The sequence below is a fragment of the Nicotiana tomentosiformis genome, chromosome 1, assembly GCF_000390325.3.
Source record: "Nicotiana tomentosiformis chromosome 1, ASM39032v3, whole genome shotgun sequence".
NCBI classification, from domain to species: domain Eukaryota; kingdom Viridiplantae; phylum Streptophyta; class Magnoliopsida; order Solanales; family Solanaceae; genus Nicotiana; species Nicotiana tomentosiformis.
In genome coordinates this window covers 115,534,627-115,546,586 of record NC_090812.1, presented here as the reverse complement: position 1 = coordinate 115,546,586, position 11,960 = coordinate 115,534,627, and the positions used below count along the sequence as shown (strand labels likewise).

Here is an 11,960-nt window from a genome sequence, read left to right as displayed (position 1 = left end):
ACAATAAATTTATTTACATGTATAAATTATTTGTATTTTTCTATACATTGTGTGAAAAACAATTGATATGTGTAAGAAAAGAACATACTTAGCTGCTTCTCTTTTCTTTATTCATAATATTTCATCCATGTACATGAAAAAATTAAGGGTGAAGTAACAAAAGTTATTCCAGGGTGCTTGTAAACCTCTTCTTAAAGAGAATTAAAGTAACGTAAAGGAAAATCAAAAGGCATTAAAAGATCAGTGAGATAGGACACTAATTACTTAGATATTACTCCTTGTTTGTGAAATTTAGGAAATACATATATTTTTAAAAAATACATAAGAAGTATTATTAAGTGCAATATAAATTACAAGATGTTTATTCATTAGATACTACAAATAAGAAAACATAAAAATCAAACTGCTCAATCATCTTTAACCATAGATCCATTACCGATCGAGTGGTTTATTTTTTCATCAGGGTGATCAAAATAATCTGCCACATTCAAGTGGGTGATGTCAAATTCATTGTCATAGACAAAATTAGCTTTAAGAGCTTTATTCTTTAGAGATGCTTGATAAAGCTCAATCAAATATTTTGGTATACGATAAATATTTGCCCAATGCCTTTTTCCACCGCAATGATAACATTCAGTTTCTGAACCATTTGCCCTTGGCCCTTTTCACTTTTGGTGGTTATTTTTCTTTGGGGGTGATTAACACCAGAAAAATTTCTTCCTTGGCCACGACCACAACCACGACCACGACCACGAACATGGCCATGACCTTTTTCACGCTTAGAATAATGGGAAATACACCTCATTCACTTCAGGCAATGGTGTAGACCCAATGGGTCGATTTTCGTGTTTTCTCATGAGCAAGTCATTGTTTCGTTTAGCCACAAGGAGAAGAGAAATAAACTCAGAATACTTCTTGAAACCTTTCTCTCGGTACTGCTGTTGCAAGACCATATTGGAGGCATAAAACGTTGTGAATATTTTTTCAAGCATATCATAATCAGTGATAGTATCTCCACAGAGTTTCAATTTAGAAGTAATTTTGAACATCGCAGAATTATATTCAGAAATAGAGTTAAACTCTTGGAGCCTCAGATGAGCCCAATCATATCGTGCTTGTGGAAGAGTGACCAACTTTAAGTTGTCATATCTTTCCTTTAAGCCATTCCACAAAACAAGTGGATCTTTGACTGTGATATATTCTATCTTCAACCTTTCATAAAGGTGATGGCGTAAGAAAAACCAAGGCCTTAGCACAGTCTTGGGTAGATGCTTTATTTTTATCTTTAATGGCGTCTCCAAGACCCATTGCATCTAAATGGATTTCAGCATCCAACACCCATGTCATATAGTTCTTGCCCGAAATTTCAAGGGCAACGAACTTTCTTTTCATAATATCAGTCATAATTATAAAAGGAGAAAAGTTATACCTTAGTCTTCTCAAAGATCTTCTTGAGACGGTAGAGTCTCGTGCTGATAACGTGTTATGAAATATAACTCAAATTAACAATATAGAACATGAAAAAATAAGCTAAGAGATATAGAGAGAAAGGGAGAAGAGATTCTTATTTTTTCTTCAATTGTGTGTATTTTTTTTATCTATTACAATACCTTTATATAGGCATGAAAAGTGAAGAAAATATGTCATTAAATATAAAAAATATATCATTGAATATATCATTAATCATTTGAGATGAATATCATGGAGGCAGAGTAACATCCACCTTATTTTAATATTTCTTATAACAATATACAAGTCGTATACTTTATGAAAATTCCTCTAAATATTTGGTTTTGATTTGATGACTTAACTTTTCTTCACTCGCTCACCAACCCAACATGACATCCAACTTGAATTCTAACCTCTTTTTATTATTATTTATTAACCCAAAACAACAACTTCTCCACTCTGCTCCCACTCACCAAAACGCCTCGTTTCCTCCGCAAAAGAGACACCCTCAGCCTTGTATCTCTTCAAGCCTTTACACAGGTCTTGAAGAGACAAATCAAGCCCAATTTCGATCTTTGTTTCATCTCTGCTCTACAGTCTTTCTTTCTTGTTTGTTTGATAATAATAATGGGGGGTGAAACTAAGGTCTTTACGTTGGCTGAGGTCTCCCAGCACAACAACGCCAAGGATTGTTGGTTGGTTATTAGTGGCAAGGTATTAATTATTTCCTGATCTCTGCTATTTTATTTTATTTAGTGTGTCCGTTAATTATTTATGCTTTCATTGCATAGATCTTGCTCTTGATCTCCTCTGTGTGTGTAAGATTCAATCCTGAAAATACTATTTTAATGATAAAACAAAAAAGGTACTAACTTGATCGTTTCTATGTGTTAAAGATTCAATTTTGGTCGCTTCTGTTATGCTTTCTATTTTTGTACGCCCCATCTTTTAATTGTGGTTTAGGGAGGTGGCAATGGGGGGAAACCGAGCTTTGAGTTGGACTGTGATCTCATGTTTTTATATGATTTTTTTGTTTGTTGAGGCTTTCATTATTTGTTTCATGAATTAATGGGATATTTTCCTGGTTCCTCTATGGGAATAGCAACATAACTATGCCAGGAACCGATTTGTAGATTTCTTTCCTCAGGAATTGCACTGATTATAATTCAGTTAGTAGAAAGTTTTAGTATTGACTTTTGATACATCATTGGTAAATGGTAGTAGTATATTTTATCAAACTTTGCCATATTCAAGCTCTAAATTCCTCTGCAGTAGGTAATCCTCAAACAATTAGCAAAATTCTTCATCCACTTACTGCTGGAACAAGATTCCTCTTTATTATTTTGAACTGGGTTTTGGGGGGGGGGAGGTCGTTGTCTGTAGGTTGTATTGTCTGGAAGTAAATCCAGGATTTTAATTCAGTGGAATACAAGGTACAAATTGCATTCACTACTTTTCTGTGGGACTGGATTCATATTTAAAGTGAATAGGTATTTTTCAAAAAGTATCAAGTACTATATATATCTATATTGATCAGAAGGCATCGGGTGAGCTTGTACCTGCTGCCAATACAGTAGATCCACCACTGCTATTACTAATTCATGACTTCAAAGTCAACTTTATGTACCCAAAGTTATATATCTTCAAATAACAGAACCTGCATGTCTCTCTCATTGGTTTTTATGGAATGAAAGAAATAGAAGATAGTACCTCAATAATTATAACGATTTAGAAAGTATTAAAAGATCGTTTTTGGTTTACTTGTACTTTTGGTGTTAATGGTATGTGTGAAGAACTGACAAATTTGATATGTGCCAATGGATGACGTGTTTGAATTGTAATAGACATCTTGTACTTATTTTTGATACCGTCTTGGTATTTACTAATGAAGATTTCGTTTCTTCTAAATAAGAGGTCTGCCAGCAAAAGAAGTCTAAACCATGTCATTGCCCAAACGTCAAAATTGTAGTTTTCATCCATGGTTAATTTTTTAGCTCTCACCATCTTGGTGTTTAGTAATAAAATTTGTCTTATCAAAAAGGATTTTACTTCTATACATTGAAAAAGCAAATATTGTAACTGTAGTTCTCACCTACTGTTAATTATTTAGCTCTTACGTCTTTTTGTTGGGAGCTTAGAGAAACTTATAGATCTGAAAATTGGTTAAGAGCTCTAGTCTTCACAATCTGAAGATGCAGGCATATAATACTCTTAAAACCATTGGCTTTTCCATAATATATCGACAATTCTAGATTCTTGTCAAATCTTTCATGTTATGATAAAATGCATGGTACCTTGTTGTGCCGGTAATAACTTGTAGTTTACCTTTCTATGCCTATGAACTAGGCTAATCACCCCGTTGAAATTCCAAAAAGAACCCTTTAGGCATTTATGTTTTATCGGATTTAAATCCATAAAATTTGTCTTAAGTTCAAAACATATTAGTCCAAATAAATATTATGGACTAATGTAATTGAATTAATAATTTGAATTTGATATGTATATATTTAATTAAAAGTCTAATTTTGTTTGGCTATTCCATCGAATTGGGGTGCGAATGATAAACCCACTTTATTATTCCAAGGTCTATCTAATGTTATCTTATCCTAACAGCCTAAATTTGTGCCACATGTCTAGCCAAGTCAAATGAAGGAGCCAATAGGATCACGCCGCATGTAAATGACGTGGCATGCCAAGTCACTTTAAAAAGGCCAATAAGAACCAATGTTGTCAAAGGCGCGCTTAAGCCCTAAAGCGAGGCTCAAAACATGTTGAGCGCTTCGGCTCGCTTTGCGGGTGCTTCAGTGTCGCATCACGTCTCTAAGGCATATTTTTCCTTACCAATGAGTGTAATCATGAAAAGACGACACTGAACAATTGATATTTCACTTTATCATAATTTTTTTGTCCACATATTTGTTATTCATGCTTATAATTATTGGTCTTGGACTACATATACATATTTTTACTTTTTCTCCATTTTCGCGTTTTTTCAATAAAGCTCACGCTTTATTTGCGCTTTGCGCTTAAAGCCCCAACGAGCATTAGAGCTTTTTTGCGCTTTTCGCCTTTAATAAGACTGATAAGAACATGCGACATGTACAAGTGGCGTTTTCTAGACAATCTAATGTGGTCTTATCACTGCTTGAATCTAATTAGTAGGATAACTCAAGTCAACTAATCAAATCGAAGCAAAAGAGTTTGTCTTTATTATAACAATTCTTTTTCACAACTATAAATAGGGGTCCTCCATAATCCAAAAATGGATCAGAAGTATCAAGAAGGTACAAAAGAGAGTTGAGAAAAACAAACACTTAAGCAATCAAATTCTAGTTTAAGATCAAACATCCAATTTCAAGTTCAAGCTCAAGAAATAAGTTCAAATCAAGATTCAAAGTGTGCGAGTTCAAAATCATCCGTTTGGTGTAGATGAACTCAAATCCTTGTTCGTGATGACTATCAAATTGTTCGTGACGGATAATACAAGTTCAAGATCAAGCTCTCAAGCCCTTAGCTCAAACTCAAGATTATAATTCAATATCAAACATACAAGCACTTGAATTAGAATCCAAATATATCAAAGTCAAGATTTAGCTATCAAACCCTTGAGTCAAGAGCTGAGAAGAATTAGAGAATCCCTAGATTTAAGATATTGTAAGAAGAATTAGAGGAGACTCCTGATTTAAAATATTCTAGAAATTAAGTTTTTTTAGCACGAACAAATGATTTGATCTCGTACTTTTTGAACTTTGATTTATCCTTTATTCTTGAGCTTGAACTTGGATATTTCTTAAATTTGAATTTGATTGCTTGAGTGCTTGTTTTGCAGAGCTATCTCTTGCAGCTTCTTAACTTTAGATCTCTCTGATAAGTTACGAAGGACTTATATTTATAGTTGTGGGAGAGAGGAGTTGTGATAAGGACAAACTCTCTTGTTTTGATTTGGTTGGTTGACTTGAATCACTGATCAATAAGATTGAAGATGACAAAACCATATCTGGTTGGCCAGAACATTTCGGCTGTGCGCAGGACCTGTACTTATTGATTTTTTTTATTTGACTTGGCATGCGTCATTTGACATGATTTTATTGGCATCGCCACGACACTTGACGCGTTTTACAAATTTGGGCACTTATGGATTCTATAACATTCAATGGATCTTGAGCTAATACAATCCACTAGATGAACGAGTCCAATGGAATTGAACTTTTAATTAAATTCATGCATATTGGACTTAAGTAATTAATCCAATTATATTAGTCTTTGGACTAATTTGATCTGAACATAATCCAAATTTTTTATGGACTTAAAATCCAATAAAATTTAAAGGCCTACAGCCCCAGCTAGTTTTCCCCTTGGGTCCTTGCTATTTCTAACATTTGATTTGTTGAGATGCTTAGTGTTCACGGGAGACTCATTGCATTTTTTGTCACAATGAGGTCTTTAATTAAACTTTCGAAAACCATAATGCAATTATATGCAATAGTACCAACTTTAAAAAGGATTGACAAATGTATTAAGCATTGGTTTTTGGATGACTTTTTTTTTGCCTTGGGATTTGCTAGTTGGTAAAACCAATGTGGATATGCATTTTTTATTTATCTTTTAGGGGGGCATGCTCTATGTTTGTCGTCCAAAATTCTTATATTTTCGTGGCATTCATTTTTTTCTTCTAATTAAGAAATATCTATGTGCCTTCTGGATGTTATTGTCAAAGTTAAGTTGGCATAATTTACAAGCGTCAAAGTTCATTTACGTGAAATAGCCCAAGCTAATGCCTTAGGTGATACTACTCTTTTGGTTTTGTTGAAGCTAGTCATATTGCAAAAAATGTGAAGTGGGGTTACTTTGGAACTAAAGACTAGCTAACTCAGTTTTAATGCAGAAGATGGAGTTGCTAGAAGGTAGCGTCTTTAGCAACTCCATCCACATGTTGAAATCTTCCTCTGTTCAGGATATCATATGTTTCTGTTGTAGCTGTATAGAGTATTTGTAGAGTGCAGACCTTATAAGCAGTAAGAAAACATCTGATTGCCAATAATAGTTGTCATTTGTCAACCCGATGTCATTTGAACTCTATACTTCCTTTGTTGTTGAAATTGCCTTTCGGGGAGCAACAAACTGTTGTATTGTTTTGAGTACTTGACATCAACTGCGCCTTGTATTTCGTGTTACTCTACTTTTACTAATCTTTTTTTTTCTTTGTTTCTTCTATTCTTTCAAAATTTTCTGTCTGCCGTTTAACAGGTATATGATGTGACAAAATTCTTGGATGACCACCCAGGAGGTGATGAGGTTTTGTTGTCTGCAACTGGTAATATATTTTGACATATTCTTTCCTGCAACTAAAAATTTGATGCTTATTGGTTTCTATGGAAGGAAAAGGAAAGCACCAGAAAGTTAATATTTTTGCACCTTATTATTAACAGGATAGCTGTGGCGAAGAGTAATAAATACTTCCCTCCAAATTAAGTCAAAGTGAATTAATAGGAAACTTGAGGGAAAATGCTTTCTTCTTATATGAACTTTCCTTCTCTTTTATTCAGTAGCATGCAAGAATGATCTTACTGCAAATTTACATTTTCGAAACTTTCTTTACATCCAGATGAAGCCTTACTAATTTGATATCTAAGTCGGTGTTTCTCAAATCTTATACGTAATGAATGATCTATATGCAAAACAGAATTAGAGTTTTATAGACGAATATCGATCACTTCAATACTTTGCCATCTTACAAGTATTAGACAACCTTGACATAAAGAACAATAATGCGTCACTGGTGATTGTGTTCCTGGTTCTTTGTGCAGGAAAGGATGCAACAGATGATTTTGAGGACGTTGGCCACAGCAGCAGTGCTCGAGCGATGGTGGATGAGTATTACGTAGGTGATATTGATTCAGCAACCATCCCCACCAAGACCAAGTATACTCCTCCCAATCAGCCTCATTACAACCAGGATAAAACATCAGAGTTTGTCGTCAAGCTCCTCCAATTCTTAGTTCCCTTGATTATTTTGGGTGTTGCTTTTGGCATCCGCTTCTATACCAAACAGTCATCAGCTTGAAGATCGAGTTCGTGGTGAACTCATAAGAAGTGTCCAAAAGAAAAGCCGGGGGGGGGGGGGGGGGAGGGAGGGGTGTTTTTGGTCATCTGGACGAGTCTTGATTTAAATTATGGGGATAGTAGGAAAATTTCTGTTGTGGTGATAGTGCCTTAACATTTCTTAGTTTCCCTTTCTGAGACATCGTATGGTTGTCATTTTATTAGTCTCTGCAAACTTGGATTCTTGGCATTTGGTGATGTATTGTTAGGATCTTTCCATTTCCTTGACGTGCGTACCTTCTGAAACGTGAAAAAAAACGTGGCTGATATGTTACATTCTGACAAGGTCCTTGCGAGAGCATGTCACTAACTTGTTTAGGAGCAAGAAGCAACACAGGTCATCATCGTGTTTTGAAAATTAGTTTACAGGAAAAGAAAAATTCCAGGTTCAAGGAAGAAAGAATAGGAAAGGAAGTGACTCATAAAGTACTAACGTTTTCAAAGAGTCTCAAAATAAGAGACATAACAAAGATATGAAAAAATAAGCGGAAATAGCAAGAGGACTCTCTCGGGGGAATTAAATTTATAGGATTTTTGAACACTTAAAGCAATTTATAAGACAAAAGTGTTAAGATTGGTGTAAAAATGACACTTTCATTGTTAGTATTTAATATTTATGACTAGATTTAAAAAAAAATTCCAAACTTTTACAATTATCACAACCGTCCCAAATGGGCCCCACACTCTCTAAAAAAAAAGGAAACCCTCCCCACCTCCCATTCCCGCTTTCAGCCCCCATTCCTCGTTCCAATTCACCAAAACCTACATTTTTCCTCTTCTTCTTCTTCTTCTTCTTTCTTCTGTTGTGTTCAATCTCTTCTTCTTCCTTTAACCCCGGCATTATTTTTTCACAGATCTTTGTCTTTGAGGTTCTTGTTCTTTGTTGAGAAAGATTGGTGAAAAAGGAACAAGAACAATTGGAGATTGACCCTTGCACCATTGAGAAACGCTTGATCATGATTTGCTAAATTGACTTGTCCATTATTTCAAGGGAGATATTCACTCTATTCATCACTGTTGGTAAGTAAAGATTGGTGTTTAATCTTATTTTTTTCGTCTGCAGATATCAGGTTTTCGGTGATTCTTTAAACATCCGGTGAGATATTTCAAACATTCGGTGAGATGTTTAAAACATCCTGATATAATTGTAGGTAGTTGTTTCAAACATCCTGAAAGTCCATTCAGGATGTTTCAAACATCCCAAGTATATTCTCAAGATGTTTTAAACATCTTCTTAGAAAGTTTGAAACATCATTAGGATGTTTGCAAAAAAGTTATTTCTTTATACCAATTATTTATATATTTGTGATATTGTCATGTATTCCATTACAAAATGGTTGATTATATTGTATTGGAAGTTGATTGTCATGGTGAATGGGTGGAGTGCTCTACCCGTTTTACCTGGCGTTCGAAGAGTAAAGAGACAATTCTAATAAAGATATGTAGAGATGTTACGTATGATGAGTTTGTTGACAAGATTATTGCCGGTCGTGAATTAACTTGTTATCCGAGTGATATCTCCATAACTTACATGCATATCATTGGTGAAAAGCACAAGAAAGTAGCTCCCTTTAAAATAAAGAATTATGATAGTTTGAGCTATTATTTGGAAGATGAAAATAGGCTCATTCTAAGGGTATCTGTGGTTGAAAGATTGGTAGAACTTACAAATTCACCTCCAATGGAATAACATGATAGCCATGGATTGGATGATATTGAAAAAGATCTTTTGAATATCGATATTCCAAAAACGGATCCTTTGAATATGGATATTCCAGAAATCGAAGAAGAAGAATATGCAAACTTTCCTGGAGTTGAAGGCAACTCACAAGAAATAGAACCAACAACACAAAGAAGCCACAATTATGAAGATGACACGAAGTTTTATAAGGGTTTAAGTTTCAAAAACAAGCGCGAGCTGGTTGTGTCATTGAAGCTTGTTCCTTGAAGGCTCCTTTCCGTTTCAAATCAGTGAAGAGTACTAAATTTGTGTACTGTGTCAAATGTGTAGACAACAATTGCAAGTGGTGGTTGCGAGCCATCAAATATATAAGTACTGATACGTTTTATATTACGAGGTACAAGAATGAGCACACATGCGGGTCACAACATCTTACAGAAAAGCATCCACACGCCTCATCGAATGTCATGGTGAATACATCCATTCTACGTTTGAAGAGGGCAGAGGTCCATCTAAGAAAGAAATTATGGAAACGGTTCATTTAGATTTGGGTTGTAATGTTAGTTATTGGAAGTGTATGAAAGGAGATCATATTGCAAAGGCTATGGTAAGGGGGATTCCAGAGCACATGTATGCAATTTTAGATGTGTACCGATACACGCTTAGGAAGAAAAATGAAGGAAGCAAGACGACACTGAAGCTTGATAACTGTGGGAAGTTTCAGTACTTTTTTGTAGCTTATGAAGCTTGGATTCAGGGATTTTTGTTTATGAGGAAAGTCATAGCCGTTGATGTGACATTTTTTTACGGGGAAGTATCGTGGAGTGTTGTTGTCTGCCGTGGCACAGGATTCAGAGAACCATATTTTTCATGTGGCATTTTGTGTAGTAGACTAAGGAGTATGATGCCGCATATGAATATTTTTTAAAACAATTGTCTAGCATACACCCCGTCAGTGTTGAGTTGTGTATAATTTCTGATAGGCACATAAGCATAGCAAATGGGATCTCACAATTTTACCCTCAGGCTCATCGCGGATTTTTCATGAGGCACCTTGCTGAAAATATTCGCACAAAGTTTCATTGTGGCGATTTGCTTCACCATTATTATTCTGCAGCTAAAGCATATAGGATTGATGAGTTCAATTATCGTTTTCAACAAATCAAAGATAACGATATAAGAGTTTCCAAATATCTTGAGGAGGATGTTGGGTTTCACAAATGGAGCAGAGTGCACTTCCCTGGTAGCATGTACGTTAATGTGAACTCCCTGGTAAAACATCTTTGAAGGTGTTCGAATCATTCCCTAAGATGTTTGACACATTTCTTAAGGTGTTTCAAACATCTTTTTAGATGTTGCAAACATCTCTTCAGATGTTTCATGCTTCATATGAAACATGTTACTGGACTTTCCAGTTCAAACGTCTTACGAGATGTTTCTAACATCCATGAAAATGTTCCCAACATCCATCTCTCGTGACGTTTGAAACATCTGCAAGATGTTTGAACCTTGTTGCTTATATTCCAGATTCTAAAAAAGTCTTGTATATTATTATTTCAGGTATGAAGTATTGACCACAAATATTGTCGAGTCTATTAACTCAATGTTTCTACTCGAAAGAGAATTCCCCATCACTACCTTATTCGATGCTATTAACAGGAGGTTTGCCCAAAAATTCCATGAGAGGCGTATATAGTTCCTCGACACTCCAACCATTTGTGTCCCTTCAGTTGAAAAGAAGATTAATAAAAATACAACTTTGGGCAACAAGCTATTGGTCCATCCAATAAAGCAACAAGTGTTCAGCATCACCGATCATGGTGCAGTTGCAAAGGTTGATCTACGCAACAGAACATGTTCTTGTAGAGAGTTCGACCTAGAAAAAATACCTTGTTCACACGCTATGGCAGCCTTTAGAGTTGAGTTTGGTGCTCAATACGTAACGAGCATTTATGACTATACTTCTGACTTTTATTATATAGACACATATGTGACCACAAAAATTAATCTGGTGCCTTCTGAAGAATGTTAGGACGTTCCTCCTGAGCTTGTTGAGGGAAAAATACCTCCACATTCATGAGAAATTCAACTGGGAAGAAGGAAGACAAAGCGGATTCCAGCAATCGGGGAAATAAAAAAGAAGCAAAACAGATACTCCATATGCAAAAGGACTAGCCACCAAAGAACTACTTGCAAGAAGAGAACTGAAGGAACAAGCAACTCCATTGTGTCTTAATGACTTTGTTGTTGTACTTATTTTGGTAATTTGACGTTAATGTTATTGGAGAACTAAATGATCTTTAGATTTGTATTAATAATTACTGTATTTTTCAAACATCATTTAGTAGATGTTATTATGTACTTGTGTTCTTTTACACCTTCAAGTACCTTAATTTCTTCAAACATCTTGATAGATGTTTCAAACATCTTAAAGTAGTTTGATGTTGATGTTGATGCTATTATGTCCTTGTATTTTTTTTACCTTCAACTACCATCTAATTTCTTCAAACATCCTGATAGATGTTTGAAACATCTAACGCAGATGTTTCAAACATATGTTTGATATTGATTGTCATTAAATCTACAAGATCAATAGGTTGACGATCAATTATTTAAAGTATTCAATAGGTTGATATTTAATTTTTCATAAGGTCAATAGGTTGATTACAAATTATTAGACCTATTTACTATATCAATTTAATAAGTCGATGTATAATTATCCACAAGA

At 34.8% G+C, this 11,960-nt stretch overlaps 2 protein-coding genes and 1 long non-coding RNA gene across 4 annotated transcripts; 2 read left to right on the top strand and 1 right to left on the bottom strand.

The window, feature by feature from the left end:
* Positions 1-779: 779 nt before the first annotated feature.
* LOC138908895 (uncharacterized) lies at positions 780-1,313 on the bottom strand. Its single transcript, XM_070199612.1, has one exon. The coding sequence runs from the start codon at positions 1,311-1,313 to the stop codon at positions 780-782; it is 534 nt and encodes a 177-aa protein (XP_070055713.1).
* A 570-nt stretch (positions 1,314-1,883) lies between these two features.
* Positions 1,884-7,779, top strand: LOC104104695 (cytochrome b5). The gene is made up of 3 exons (XM_009612838.4): positions 1,884-2,163; positions 6,697-6,763; positions 7,257-7,779. The coding sequence occupies exons 1-3, from the start codon at positions 2,077-2,079 to the stop codon at positions 7,511-7,513; spliced, it is 411 nt and encodes a 136-aa protein (XP_009611133.1). The 5' UTR covers positions 1,884-2,076; the 3' UTR covers positions 7,514-7,779.
* Positions 7,780-8,577: 798 nt separating this feature from the next.
* Positions 8,578-11,686, top strand: LOC117278874 (uncharacterized). 2 transcript variants are annotated; one of them, XR_011412499.1, is made up of 3 exons: positions 8,578-10,197; positions 10,230-10,482; positions 10,793-11,686. It is a non-coding gene; the product is annotated as an uncharacterized lncRNA (long non-coding RNA). The 2 variants fall into 2 exon arrangements; XR_004509231.2 differs by having other exon boundaries at positions 8,578-10,482.
* Positions 11,687-11,960: the final 274 nt, after the last annotated feature.

Coding starts and splice junctions, on each gene's coding strand:
- LOC138908895 (XM_070199612.1), bottom strand. CDS start 1,313: ATGCAATGGGTCTTGGAGACGCCATTAAAGATAAAAATAAAGCATCTA.
- LOC104104695 (XM_009612838.4), top strand. CDS start 2,077: ATGGGGGGTGAAACTAAGGTCTTTACGTTGGCTGAGGTCTCCCAGCAC. Junction 2,164..6,696: donor GGTTGGTTATTAGTGGCAAG/GTATTAATTATT, acceptor GCCGTTTAACAG/GTATATGATGTGACAAAATT. Junction 6,764..7,256: donor GGTTTTGTTGTCTGCAACTG/GTAATATATTTT, acceptor TTCTTTGTGCAG/GAAAGGATGCAACAGATGAT.